The 15742-nt window shown below is 38.8% G+C and overlaps 1 protein-coding gene across 2 annotated transcripts; it reads left to right on the forward strand.

Annotated features, from left to right (window-relative positions):
* Nucleotides 1-1944: 1944 nt before the first annotated feature.
* On the forward strand, nt 1945-14692 carry wdr13 (WD repeat domain 13). Of its 2 annotated transcripts, none has more exons than XM_053503444.1 (10): nt 1945-2063; nt 2520-2581; nt 4878-5109; nt 6010-6119; nt 7731-7861; nt 7962-8269; nt 9457-9637; nt 12054-12195; nt 12353-12471; nt 14086-14692. In XM_053503444.1, exons 1-10 carry the CDS (start codon nt 1956-1958, stop codon nt 14268-14270), a joined length of 1578 nt encoding a protein of 525 aa, XP_053359419.1. In that variant the 5' UTR covers nt 1945-1955; the 3' UTR covers nt 14271-14692. The 2 variants fall into 2 exon arrangements, with proteins under 2 accessions (XP_053359419.1, XP_053359420.1); XM_053503445.1 differs by lacking the exon at nt 1945-2063 and adding an exon at nt 2211-2353.
* Nucleotides 14693-15742: the final 1050 nt, after the last annotated feature.

The following is a 15742-nucleotide window of genomic DNA, read 5'->3' on the forward strand; positions in this document are numbered from 1 at the left end:
AATATGGTATTAATATTTAATTAAACTACACAATACAGTATTAAGTCATATATATTGTACTGAAAATACTAAAGTAAACATTTTTTTATGAAAATGAAACTCCATAATAAACAATTATTTATTGGTTGATTTTTTCGTATCAGCTGCTGTAGATCTCTTATTTTAATGTTTATATAATAATAATAATAATAATAATAATAATAATAATAATAAAAATTTAAGTACCATATGTGTATATATAAAGACCTTATATATACAGTATATAGGGAATACCTGAAGTAAAATTGCTAAAAAGTGTACTTTCTATTTTACAAATAGTAATGTGCTAGGTCTGTGGCTTAGTGGTTAGCACTGTCATATTGCATCTCCAGGTTCCAGGTTTGATTCCCGCCTCAGGGTCAGTGTGCATGGAGTTTGCATGTTCTTCCATGCTTGGTGGGTTTTCTTGGGGCCACAGTCCAAAGACATGCAGATTAGGCTAATTGGCATTCCCGAATTGCCCATAGTATGTGAATAAGTGTGTATGTGTTTGCCCTGTGATGGATTGGCACCTTGTCCAATGTGTACCCTGCCTTGTGCCCTACGTCTCCTGGGATAGGCTCCAGGCCCTCCATGATCTTATAGAATAAAGCAGGATAGATGATGATGATGATGATGAGTGTGTAAATGAGTAATGAGCTAGATCTTTTCTCATTATCAGGAAAAAAATAATACATTTTAAAGATTAAAATTTTTGTCTGAATTTGTACTTAATATTTCCTCGCAATATATTTAATGCCCACTTATAATAAAAAAATTAATTTTATTTCATTTAAATTTTATAATGATGTCTTCTGAATTTGTCTGTACTATTTCCACACTATATATTTAACATGCATTTATAATAAAAACAAAACATACAATTTTAAACATTTCACATTTTTTCTGAATTTTTCTGTAAAATTTTCCATGCAATTTCTTGATTTTTTGGTTATATTTTCTACGCTATATATATATTTAATGCGCGCTTATAATAATAATAATAATAATAATAATAATAATTATAATTATAATAATTATTATTATTATTATTTTCTAAAGATTTTTATCTTTTTAAAAATTTTCTGTAAAATTTTCCACGCAATTTCTTCTGTTTTTTCTGGTTATATTTTCTACGCTATATATATTTCATCCGCACTTAGAATAATAATAATTACTATTATTATCATTTTTGTTATTATTATTATTATTATTGTTATTATTATTATTATTATTTTCTAAAGATTTTTATCTTTTTCAAAATTTTCTGTAAAATTTTCCACGCAATTTCTTCTGATTTTTTGGTTATATTTTCTACGCTATATATATTTCATGCGCACTTAGAATAATAATAATTACTATTATTATCATTTTTGTTATTATTATTATTATTATTATTTTCTAAAGATTTGTATCTTTTTCAAAATTTTCTGTAATATTTCCCACGCAATTTCTTCAGATTTTTTGGTTATATTCTCTACGCCATATATATTTAATGCACACTTATAAAAATAATAATTATCATCAATAATAATAATAATAATATTAATAATTATTATGATTGTTATTATTATTATAAATTATTATTATTTTTTTATCTTTTTAAAATATTTCTGTAATATTTTTCAAGCACTTTCTTCAGATTTTTTGGTTATATTCTCTACGCTATATATATTTAATGCACACTTATAATAATAATTATTATTATTATCATTAATAATAATATTATTAATAATCATAATAATTATTATTATTATTTAAGATTTTTATCTTTTTCAAGTAGTTTTGTAATATTTTTCACGCAATTTCCTATTTACAATATTACATATTTAACGCGCAGTTATAATAATAATAGTAATAATAATAATAACAATCAGTGCGCATGTGTAAAGCAACACTCCGCCTTAGCACGGCAGTGCGCGAGAGTGGACGTTGCCATGGTGACCGGCGTAATTCCAGGCGTAAGGAAGGTCCGTCCGCGTCACGTGACCTCCTCCGGTAGTTCCTTTCCGGAAGGGAAAAATGTTCCGGTAAGGAATTTGAAGGTAGGTGTTTATTAGCACGGAATAAATGGATGTTTTTCAGGTTCGTGGGGAGTAAAGTATCTCTAAAAACCGCAGTGATGTCATGGTGTGTGTTTGCCGTGCTGACATCATGTAGTCGCCTGGCTTCCGTCTGAAACAGCGGCTAACGCTAGTTAGCTTTCCTTAGCATTGTGCTAAGACTAGCTTCAGAGCATCGCTGGGTTTGTTTATGAGATTCTCAGACGAATTAAAACAGCGTCAGTGGGATGAATTACTCCTTCAGCATGGGTGACTCACCTGTACTGCAATGTGTATGACCAAACTAAAGCTACTTCTTTATGTCTGAGATAAACTGTGCTAGACTGCGTTAGCTGCCCTGCCCTATTCGGAAGACATGTAGAAACAGTTAGCCTGTTTATTATTTATTGCAGTCAGTATGTCTTTTTATGAGCTTGTGTGTGTCCTGTTTGTCTCCAGGTGCCCCTGAGTGTGTGTGGAATGGCTGCAGTGTGGCAGCAGGTGCTGGCTGTGGACGCAAGGTGAGATGACATCATCATTATCATCAGGGTGGAATAACTGGAATTTGATACAAAACCAGATAAAATCCTGATTATTTGCACATCAAGTAACTGATCAGGATGAATGACGGAGGAAGAGGATGATGATTTCCAAAGATTAGATGCAAACGTTTGATCAATAACAATAGAAGAAATCTTGTACATGTTTACAAAAGAAGAATGCAGATAAGATATGTAAAATTTTTTGTTTACAAACATAATTACACATTAATATTTCTTAAGGCTAAAAATTTAATATTGCTAAACGCATTTTCCCATAGGAAATAATGTAAATGCTGATAATTCGTTACAGCCACCCAAAAGTATTAACTATATTACCATTTTTCAACACTATGAACATATTTTTGCATATAAAAACAATCAAAACATTTAGAAAAGAAATGCAAATGAAATAAATATGAAAATATGAAATAAATAGACATTAAACCTCATTTAACCTTAATTTACGATCCGGCACCTGCTGCTTTAAAAATGAAACTGAAAGCAGCTCTCTTTTCTTCTTGTTATCTTCCCTGCTAACATTCTTGGGACCCATGGAGCTACAGTATGTCTTGACGAAATCTTGCCAAAAATGCAAATACACCCATGAAAAAAACATGTAAACTCACTTGGCTTTCCACTGATGCAAACAAGTTTTAAACGGCTCCCGGACGTACCCCCGAATGCTTCATACGCAGAAGCGAATTTCTTGCAGGATTTCATATGGTGGGGTGTTCATATGCCGAGGTACCACAGTAGATAGATAAATAGACAGAGATTACTTAATCATAAAAATACATTTAAATGGAAAACCAAAAAAAATACGAGGGCAGCTCAATCAGCAGTGATCAGAGATTTGTCAAGGCGAGGAATTAGGGCCAGGGATTGGTCAGTGGAATGAATGATAGGAGGGTGAGTCAAAAATAATCCGCACTCCAGTTTTATTCAAACTTCTCCCAGCCGCGCTGTCTTATCAGCGCTTTACGTTCAAGGCTCCTGTCTCCTCAGTCACTGATATAGGCGTGATCGTGTTACATCAGTTCATTTGTAACTGCAGTGCAAGCAAAAATTTATTCCCGGCTTGTGATCTGCAGAAAACAAAAAGAAGCAGTGATTATTTTTTTTGTGGTCTGAGGGTGTACCTGGTGCCGAAACAACTCACGGAAGAGCATAAACAGAAGTGTTTGGATATCTGCAAACAAAATCTGGATTTTGATACTCTAAGGAAGGTGAAAGTTTTTTGAAGAGAGTCATTATTGGTGACGAGACACGGATTTATCATCACGAGTCTGAGAGTAAACATCAGAGTATGGAACGCCAACTGAGAAAAAGTTGAAACGCTTCCAGTTTTCCAGGATTCTCAAAGGCCAGAAGTATCAAATTACCTTCAGGAAGAAAAGGTTCAACAATCGACAATGCTCGTTACAGTGAGACGCTTATTGAAGAGCTGATGCTTAAACTTTGGATTAAACGCGGAGGACCGCTAACCAAAATAGCGCCGTGAACTTTCATGACAATGCACATCTGGCCACACTGTCGACAATCTTTGTTTGGAGGCCTCCTCCCTATAGTCCTGATCTCACTCAATCAGGTCCCCTAAAAGCAGCCCTACGACGATGAAGACTTACTTCTGATGAAGAAGTGAAGATAGCGGTGCATTTGTGGCTCACAGCTCAGAATAAAAAAAATTTAATGAGGGAATACGAACGCTTGTTTACTAAAGCCTGTTGAAAAATTATTTTTACTGACATGACTGTGGATAAATTTGGATTCACCCTCGTAGATCAATGATTTGTTAGTTGGAAAAATAATAAATCACGGCGTGGTGAATTGAAGGAATGATAGTTGAGGGATTGTTGAATGGGAATGTAGTCTCTTGTGGGCACAACATATCAGGCTTTACACCTGTCTCGCTGTTGGCGAGTCCACTGATTCTCCACTCAGCTGTAATGTAAACTGAAAGCCCTATTGATTGCAAGACAGTTGCTAAAATCTGCTCAAACATTTTCCAAAATAAAGCTCTAAAAGTCTAAATTCTAGTTTAATTAATGACTACATTCAGTGACGTTTAACTCTACTGGAGTCTTTAGTTGGACTAAATTTACATGACATCACCAAAACATTCATCTGGAGAAAACTTGTACCTTGAGACACACTACATGTATTGAAATATTTATTATGAGTATAAATTGGAAATACACTAATATAAAAAATATATTGCTTACATTCTTTCTCTCTTTCTTTCTTTTTTTCTCTTTCTCGGTCTTCCCCAATATAGGTACAATGCTTACCGCACTCCTACGTTCCCCCAGTTCCGCACGCAGTACATCCGCCGGCGTAGCCAGCTGCTCCGTGAGAACGCTAAGTGTGGCTTTGAGCCGGTGCTGCGCAGGCAGTACCTGCGTCTGCGCAGCCAGCTGCTCGCCCTGCGCTACGGCCCGCTCTCCGAGCAAAGCAGCTTCAGAGCCAGCAGCGTGCGCAGCTCCCGCACCACACTGGACCGCATGGAGGTTAGGCTCCTCAGGGTCTCACTGAGAACCCGTCAAAGCATTCATTCAGGAAAACAAAACAAAAAAAAGATTCAATCCAACACATACGATCTAATTAACACAGTCAATTCGGTGTCAGAATTTTTCTTTCAGCCAGTTAAATTACATTGATTCAATTATTGAGCGAAAAGTGCAGCAGCTTGTCCATGATTGTCCAGTGTAACCTCATTAAAGGGGAACAGTCACGCTGATGATGAAACCACACTGACGGATGCATTTACAAACCTGGCACGCATTACTGTCAGTGTCCCTGAGCTGTTATACAGACTGACTAGGGAGAGAAGAGTCTGAGAACTGCAACAATTGAGGGATGGAGGACAAAAGAGGGATCAACAGAGCACACCATGATAGTTGATGTTTTTTGGCATTTACTCCTTTTACAGATTTGTTCCCAAGCATTCATTTAATATGAATGTCAAGATTGAAAGCCTTACCCCAATGAAACACAAAGCTATTAGCCAAGCGCGACTGGTCCCCTTTACGCTCTGGGATTTTGCATGGGTTGTGTATGTGTTTGTCATTAGCAGTTTTAGCTCTGGTGTAGTGAGTAACATTTCTATCATTTGCTATCTATCAAGTTAACGTAAATATTATGTGCCACAGAATTTTTTATGAATATTTTTTTCAACTTGCTTTCTAGAATTCTGCTCTTTGAGAATGAAGCAGTAAAATAAACAAGCAAATAGGAAAACCTTTTTTTTCCCCTAATGTTATGAAGCTTCTCTTTCCACCCAGCCTAGTCTGCTAGCTTATTTATTATTTGCATATCTACACTTTCCATGTCTGTTTGTTTCTCTCTTTACTTTCTCTCTCTCTCGCTCTCTCTCTCGCTCTCTCTCTCTCTCTGTATCGTAACTTCAGGACTTTGAGGAAGACTCCCGGGCTCAGGGCGCTCGAGGTCACCGTCGATCAGTGAGCCGTGGTTCCTATCAGCTCCAGGCCCAGATGAACAGAGCAGTGTATGAGGAGAGGTACGGTCCTGTTCTAATGTGTCCTGAATGAGTTCTGCCTTCACTGGAACGTAGCAAAATTTATCTAAGAACGGTATGATATACCGTATGTATGAGAAAAATAGGTGATGTGGGGAAAAAAATCATACCATGGATGCATAAAGACCTTTCAACAAAAAAGTTATAGTCTTAAATTGCATTGTATTGTACAGTATCCTTAAATAATTGTATTCTTATGGGGTTTTTTTTTTGTATCAAGAAGATAAAAAAAATCCAAATGAAATTAAACTTTAAAACCTAGGAATAATAAGGAATAATAATAACCAGGGATACATGAGCTCTGTATTTTGTATTCAGCTACAGAGAAGTCACTCAAATATACACTTCTCTTCGTGAATCTTTGTTCTTTTTTTTCAGCAACAAAAACTACAGGTAAGCCCTGTATAAGCTCCACCCCCCGCCAATCGTCTCGACTCGATCTTCCTGCTTGAAAGAGGCTTATTTTCGAGTGTTCCTAATGTTCATGTCAGCTAAAATTAGACAAGATTATATTTAATTACTGTATATTTTTAGGGATGATCAAAAAATGTTGGCCACTGAAGAGTTTCAGCTCAAAATGATAAAAAAAAAAGTGTCAATGGTCAGAGTTTACAAACAATTTACACATGATTAAAAGTTAGACTTACAGGTTCTGTTTATTGGCTATTCTCGTTTTCACCTGCTATGCACTAGACATGTTAATGATTAATTGCTATTTAGAATTGAAGGCGAGAGTGTGTGTATGTGTGTGTGTGTGTGTAAGTGAGTGTGTCAAATTACACATGCATACGCACATAATGATTGGCTGAAACAGAAAGGCAGAAAATGGATTTTTAATCTTCTAATGAGACTTTTTTTTGCTTTACACGCGCGCACACGTGTTATAAGAAACAGTACACGCCCTCTGTACACACACGCTTACAAACACAAAATAAAATATGTTTTACACACACGCACGTGGTCACAGTGTTATAGTAAACAGTACATGCGTGCACGGATGTTGATTAACCCAGTGAGAGAGGAGCACTAAGACCCAGCAGGGGAGACAATTACCCACAATTCCGCAGCGCAAGAGAGAAAAAAACCATTGGCTCAGTTATGATCACGTGACGCTCAGCATCAAAACAAAAAGTGCATGTGTGATACATGATACTCGGTACTCGTAAGCCAAGACTTGTTCGTTTTCCAAGTCAAAATGTATTAAAAATCTTTGCTGGTCTTGCGGAACGCTCGCAAACCGCGTTACTTGCAATCCGAGGTTTCACTGAATTACACTTTGGCATTGGACTGGTTTTTAAATGAAGACAGAGGGACCAGAGAAGTATTATTTTAAGCCCTTTATAAATGTGTCTCACATAACCAAGTTGTTGGATTGTGCTGATAGAGCTGTTTAAATAATACTTAAAGAGAGACTTTTTTTTTTCTAACTGATAGCTTAGGAAAAGTGTATGAGATTTGCAACCCTGCTATGCACCCAGTGTCTTTTCTTTTGTCTTCATTCTTGAAGTTGAAGTGAATATCATCACATTGCTTATCACTGTTACATAAACTACAGAACCTTCTCAATTCTTTTTTTTTTTGTTTGTTTTTCAGGCCTCCAGGCAGCCTGGTGCCCACCTCTGTGGCAGAGGCGAGTCGTGCCATGGCAGGCGACACCACTCTGAGCGAGAATTACGCCTTCGCAGGCATGCATCACATCTTCGACCAACACGTCGACTCCGCTGGTAAATAACCCCAGACGTGTCGGAGTCGTATCTTACCCTGATTCATAAACTGTTTATTTTATAACGTTTATTGACGTCCGCTCCCGCTTTGCCTCCTCAGTCCCTCGCTTGCAGTTCGCCAACGACGACAAGCATCTCCTTGCTTGCTGCTCATTGGACGGGACCCTGTCGATCATGACGCTGTCCCCGCCTCCGCCGACCGTAAAAGTGACGCTGAGAGGGCACGCCGGTCCCGTGACTGACTTCGCCTGGTCGCTCAGCAACGACATCATCGTGTCGACGTCACTGGACGGCACACTGCGTATCTGGAACACGGAGGACGGTCGATGTATCCGCGAGGTCGCCGACCCGGAATCGAGCGAGCTCCTGTGCTGCACCTTCCAGCCCATGAATAACAACCTCACCGTGGTGCGTGCCCAAGTTCAGGCGCGAGCTTTTAGCTGTATGGATTCCGCGATAAAGGAAATAGTCTGTTTTAGCTTGCTACAATTTACAGTCATGTAAAAAAAAAAAAGAAATTACACCCTCTTTCAGTTCACTTTGTTTTTATTTAGCAAGGCCGAAATAACAATTGTATGGTCTAACACCCTATAAAAAGTAAGTACACCCTATAATTTAGTCAATGACTTGAAGTAAATGTTTATTAGTCCCTAAACTCGTTTTTGGGAAAATGTAGGGATACACGCTTTATGCACAGCTTTCTTACAATCCTGCCACAGCATCTCTAGGCTTGAGGTCTGGACTACATGAACGTTTAACAAGCTAACATAGAACTATAGTTCAGAGATGTACTTCTTGGGTTCTCCTTAATATCGCTGAGCATTATGGGCGTTTTCACATTAACGTCCCGCAGTGCTTTCCGGCAATACTTGACCACAAAATTTTGGTTCGTTTTCCTCAGTGAGAACACAGTCGTCCAGCGCTGGAGAACCGGAACTCGAAGAGTTGGTTTCGAGAACGTTACAGCAGGGACAGATCGAATCGGATATTGAAGCCAGTCGTATATAAGAACAGAAGTAGAAGTCGCTGTTTAAATACAACGTCAGCATCAGTGCCCTCCGAAATCTCAGTGTTCACGTAGCACGCGCCAATCTCCATCATCTGACCTCCACAGCCATAGCTGATAAAGTAAGAAGGCACGAGATTGTTAATCTATACATTTTTGTTTCCCAGACTATCAATTATGTCAGACACAGCGCAAAGGTTAACTTCATCGTCCTCTTCTTCTCTTGGCGGCTCACAAACCAAGTAGGTGCATCCTGCCACCTGCTGTATTGAAGTGTAAATCAGAACAAACATAATGTGAACGTTCGGAAACAATCGTTCCTGGGCTCGATACAAATCAATCATGCCTAATGTGAAAAACGCCCTAAGAGTCTTTAAATGGTTTATTGAGGTACTCGCACCTCCAACCAATCCTGTGCATTTCTTTAGAAAAACCTGTCTGAGAATTACTGTAGAAGTAGGATAGTCGTAAACCTAGTTTAAACCTGGATTTAAAGGAGGGTGTACTTTCTTTTTTCCTACGACTTGCTAAAGCTGTGGCCCATGTGTGTGTGTGCAAAAGTCTACACACGCTTGTGTTTTCTGTGTAGGTCGGAAACAGCAAGCACCTGCTGCAGGTGGTAAACATCTCCACGGGAAAAAAGGTCAAAGGGGGCTCGAGTAAACTGACCGGCCGCGTGCTGTCGCTGTCGTTCGACGCCCCGGGGAGGATCCTGTGGGCCGGCGATGACAGAGGGAGCATATTCTCCTTCCTCTTCGACATGGCCACAGGTAGCGACACCTGATCTTTAAGCGTCATGATTTTGGTGATCCAGACATTTTCTTTTTATGCAGCACTGTAAATGTAGGTAGAATTCAGTGTGGTATGAAAAAGAGTGAATTGAAACAAATTCAAACTCATTGTTAATATTTTAACAACTAGTGTTTATAAATATGTACAAGTGTTTTAGGGATATTAACATTTCTTACACTCGTTTTCTTCAGATCTTGTAAGGATTTGTATTTATTCTCTCTCTGCAGTGTGCTATAGCTACAGTGATACTGTCTTGTATAAGATCCGGAGTCTCTGCAGAGCTCGGTAATAACTCCCAGGTTATCGCCGGAAGGAAATGATTTAGGACTCCATTCCTTTCTGACAGGTTATATTTCTTTCATAGAAAATGAAAGTTCCTGGTAACATCCTCTAGGACAAACTCTTCAAGTTTGCGATTGGATTTTGGCATCTCGAGCGAGATTAAATCCTTGAAACAGCCAGTGACACACGCAGGATGTCGGGGGTTTAATAACAGCCGTGAGCCACGCTCCTAAACCCAGAGTGTCTCAGCTCTTTGAGAACTGTCAATAATGTCTCTGCAGGACGGAACAGTATGAAATCCGCACTCAGAAAGGAGACAAACATCGAGAGGATCTTTACCGTGGATTTTGTTTACTGATCATTAAGTAAAGTTCGGGTTAAAACAAGTGAAAAATATTGCCATGTTCGTGAAGGCTTTACTGAATTTAATTTTTTGCGTGTGTATATGTTGATGTCATAGGGTAGCACTTCAGATTTTTTACCTATAGTCACACCCATAACATGCCATGAAAAACAAAGCTCACCAGGACAAAAGGGGCAAAATCTACCAAGTTAATTTCACATCACTCAATTCTGTTTTTATTTATTTATTTTGGTCAGATCGGATTTGCATGTCATGATGATTCACATTCATAATTACAAGTGACTTTTATCTGTAGCTGAGTAGTTAAGGCATTAAACTACTGATCGGTTAGTAGTACAGGTTTAAACCCCACCACCACTAAGTTGTCCCTGTGTGGGCCTTGAGCAATGCCCTTAACCCTCAAGTGCTCTGATGTATAGTGAAATAACGGGGTCTGCTTAATGCTATAAATGGACTCTAATGTGGACGTGTCTGTCTTTGTTGAGGTCCAGAAGAAAGAAGACACCTCGCTTCAGCGGTTTTATTGCTAGCGCTGCTATAAAACTTTGGGGGTGACTGTGAACGTCAGCATCCCACACATGCGCTGATCAGCCTTTTCTCATTTAAGTCGTATCACCGCGTATCAGATATGTGTCTGATCTACGACCACATACGAAACGAATCGTCAAAACCGTATGCAGTCAGGCAGCCCAAAACAAACAAAAAAAAAAATCACATTTGGGTTAAAAAAAATCATAAGAGTGTCTTCAGCCAGTGCGAACATAGCCTATGTCTTCATTAACGCAACTCGGCCATTGCACTGAATCGGCTCCTATAATCTCTAGAGCTGTGAATCACAGTAGATTAAATTAAATTAATTAAAGTAAGGTGAAGTCATTATAAATGTCTAATATGTGTTGAAGGTTTTGAAGTGTTTAAATCTACTAAAGTACTTTGGAACGCTGCATCACTTGTGTTGTTGATACAGTCATTGTGCGTATTCAGTATATACTGTGTGTGTATAAACCCCGATCAGCCATAACATTATGACCACTGAGAGGTGAATTGAGTAACGGTGATGGTTTTGTACCATTGGCACCTGTAAGAGGGTGGGATACAATATATTTTGTCCCTAAAGCTGAAGTGTTGGAAACAGAACAAATGGGCAAGCGTGAGGATTTGACAAGAGTCTGGTCTTCAGTGATCAAGACCTACCAAAAGCGTTCTGAGGAAGGAACTGAAGGCTGACCGGGGTAGTCCGATTCAATAGAAGAGCTACTGTTTAGAAGATTTTACTTTTGTCCTAATTAGTTAGGCTTTCTTATTTGTCTAAATTTATGGATCTGGATCTGTTTTGTCTTTGGGTTCTCTTTCTTTTAAGTCATTAATGTGGAATGGTCATGTTTCACTAAATGTTTATTAAATTTCTGTGTTATATGTTACATATTAAAAGGAACTACGTAGTTATGTACATGATTTGAAGCCAACCAAATTATATTTACAGGACGAAGATCTATTATTATCTATAATCTATAAGATTGACTATTATCTTGTATCTTGTGAGCTATTTCAGAGGGCTAAAGAAGAAATTGTGACAGTAGATTAAATTAAATTAATTAAAGTAAATGAAGTGAAGTAATTAAAAATGTCATTAAGTAAAGTGGCGATGGCTTTACAAATATAAAATGAGTCACCTGATAGCGAGTTAGTTGCATGTTATCTGTTCAGTGTGCGTGTGTGTGCTGAAGTCATATGATGTTGTCTTTCAGGGAAGCTGACTAAAGCGAAGAGGCTGGTGGTGAGTGAAGGGAGCCCCATCTCCAGCATCTCTGCACGCTCGTGGATCAGCCGGGAGGCTCGTGACCCGTCTCTGCTCATCAACGCCTGCGTCAACAAGCTGCTGCTCTACAGGTCAGATCACACACACTCAGACACTTATTCACACATTTAGTCCTCTAAACCAGAAATAACAAAATAATTATCCACACAGAGAATTCTGCATATAATAAAATAAAACAGCGTAGCGGTGGTGTTTGTTGGGATGACAGATGTGGTTCTGGCTCTGCAGGGTCGTGGATAATGAAGGCACTCTTCAGATGAAGAGGAGTTTCCCCATCCAGCATGGCTCGCAGCATCTCCACAGCATCTTCTGTCCTCTCATGTCCTTCAGGCAGGGCGCCTGCGTCGGTAAGGACTAAAGTACCTTTATTAGCTCTCTCAATACACACACACGTTCTGCTGTCCAGTTACTGGAGCACTTTAGCTGTGTCCTTCCATCGGGATTTTATTTACACTTGCACTCAAACACATGCTTCTGTTTCGTTGGTAAGATCTTGGCATAATGGATGACATTCCAGCTTAGCCTCCATAATGTTCAAGTGGCTGAACAGATGATGAAGTTTGGCTCATGTTTATAGAATACTTTAAGAACTCGACAAGGTTTATTTGCAGAAAGGACTTTGGATGAGACAGATTTCCATTTTCTTTAGCCCTCATGCTGTGTTCCGGTCAAGTCTGACCGATTTACATGTTTCCACTCTAAAAATGTGCAGTACATTTCATCCATTTTCATGAGGCTCGATGACACACATGGCATTTGATACATAAAATACATTTAAACTATTTTAATAAAAATTGCCACCAAAAAAACGCACACACACGCACACACACACTATGGCAACCTGCATTCAAGAGATAAACTGCACATGAAGCTGTTGGATTATATTTGACAACGATAGTGATGAGGAGGAGAGAAGCCAGGCTGACAGTGAGGAGGGTTTAGAGGAGGAAGAGTCCGAGGTTGAGGATGACACAGAGTCTAACCCGAGGAGGAAGACCCAGCTGAAGTTTTGGAAAAAATGGAACCAAACTCTAACCCGATATGCCGTATCCCGAGTGGGTGACATCAAGTCCGGTTTTTAACTTTACCTCACAGACTCCATTGTAACCATTGACATGATCGTGGCAATCCTGGAGGGGGGAGGGGTTTATGGAAACACCTGGAAAGAGGTAGACCCTGTGAATATGGAAGCCTACGTGGGTGTGTTGATTTTGTGCGGTGCCATATAAGTATGCACAGCAGCATGTGATGTGAAGTCATGGTATGCCTGGAACATGCGAGTGTACGCAGACAAACCGGCTGTGGGAGGGTCCTAGAAATGACAGCGAGGTTACTTTTAAAATTGTAAATACAGTGCATTGGTTAAGCATTATATTTGTAATGTAGTTAAGTTTTCTCTGTGTACATTCGGGCTTTTGTTTTCAATAAATAAATCACATCAGTCAGTTTTGACCAGGAGCACAAAAGTTGTTATACAGGGCAAACATTTCAGTGAAGTGCTCTGTAATAAACAGGTAAATAGGTTCCATCCGAGTATTTGTTTTAATCAAAATATTATTTATATAAGGTTTTTCCCCCCCTAAAAAACAATTGGTATGAGTTCAGGCAAATGAGGCCTTCAGGGCACACAGAGCAAATACAAGTTCAAAACTTGTAATGTTCACAAGAGCTGAAGTTGATAAAAAAAAAAAATCTATTATAACATTATATGATAACATATGCATTATTGTCGATTTATAGTGACATAAAATGCTCCGGTCAAAAGTGACCGGGAACATTGAGTGTAAGCCATAATGATGATATGTGAACATGAGGGTTAAACAAATTTTATCACCTAATGTGCTCTGGAGGAGCGATGTGTACCTCTAAGCTGAATTCTCTTGATAATAAAGGAACCGTATACTACGCCATTACATTCTGTGCTCAACTTTTACACGTTAATTATTCTCTTCTCGACGCAGTGACCGGCAGCGAGGATGCCTGCGTTTACTTCTTCGACGTGGAGCGCAACACTAAGGCCATCGTAAACAAGCTGCAAGGTCACAGCGGCCCCGTGCTCGACGTCAGCTTCAACTGTGACGAGAGCCTGCTGGCCTCCTCCGACGCCACGGGCATGGTCATCATCTGGAGACGCGAGCAGAAATAACTGCAGAAGCTTCCAAGTGCAACAGCTGCTTCAGTCGTGTGTGTGCAATGTAGAAATGTAATACCCGGCCATTACAGAGTCGGTCTGCTGTCTCGTCTTGTGCTGAATTGTTAAAAAACGAAACCAAGCTTTTTCTCTGCGTCTGATGTTTCATTATTCGTCATCCCTGTGTGACACTTTTAGATTAGACTGAGTGGGACACTTGCTTGAGGAAAAAGTTTCAGAATGTATGGATGAAGAGATCAACGTGTGTGAGAGAGAGAGAGCGAGTATTTAATACTGGTATGCTGTGGATGTGATGTGTGTGTATGTGAAAGAGAAATTAAATTAATGTTTAACACTGATGAGCTTATGCTAGCTTACAAAATGACACTACTGTATTTATGCCTTGTTATGAAGTAAATAATTTCATTGTCCCACAATCTGATTCTGTTTCTTATTTATATATTTTGTCGTTAATGATACAATTTACTTGAAGTAAGAAGAAGTAACGGTTGTGTGATGACTTCACATAATAATAAAACACTCTTGGTCATGCTGTTAGAGGAAAATCATCAACGATAGGGATGGCGTCATAAAGTGGATGATTTAAGTATTAGTCTCAGTGAACAAGTTCTTTCTATGGAAACGATAACTCATTTCGAACATTAATGTGAAATTAAGCTTTATTTTTGGATAAATGCGGTAAAAGGGATTAGAGCTAACACATGCACAAAAACAGAAGGGCTACAATTAGTCTGAAGTTTTATTTGTTTAATTGAGTTGACTTGATAGTAAGCAAGTATGTGGGTAAATAATCTGGTTGCGCAGTATTTTGAAATAAGGTAACAAAGTTGGTTGTGCAAGTAAAACAACCACTTCATGTATTGACACTAAATTTATTTGTTCTTCTTTACACTTTTTAATTTTCTAACAACTTAAGATGTTTTTGGTGAACTAAAACACACTTACGTACTCACTCACTCACTCACCCATCAGATATAACCACTTTATCCTGCATACGGGATCATGAGGGGCCTGGAGCCTATCCCAGGAGAGTTAGGACACACACATACACTCACGTAGACGCTTATTCACATACTATGGCCAACTTGTGAATGCCAATTAGTCTAATCTGTATGTCTTTGGACAGTAGGAGGAAACCTGTTAAGCTCGGGGAGAACATGAAAACTCCATACACACAGACCTCGATGTGGGAATCGAAACCGGACCCTGGAGGTGCCAGGCCACTCGGGTCAAAATAAACTAATTTCTCATTTCTTCTTCTTTGAGGTTTTTGAGTTTATAGGTGCATTACCGCCACCTGCTGGACTGAAGTGTAGAACAGTAGCTTGACGAAAATAATAATAATAATAATAATACATTTCTGCTATACCAGTCTCATATAAGCTTCTGATCAGTGTACTGTAAACTTTCCATGTGGTTTTTCTTCGTATATTTTCTACTCATGTTTTATATTCGTCCAATCAGAA

The sequence above is a fragment of the Clarias gariepinus genome, chromosome 9, assembly GCF_024256425.1.
Source record: "Clarias gariepinus isolate MV-2021 ecotype Netherlands chromosome 9, CGAR_prim_01v2, whole genome shotgun sequence".
NCBI lineage: Eukaryota > Metazoa > Chordata > Actinopteri > Siluriformes > Clariidae > Clarias > Clarias gariepinus.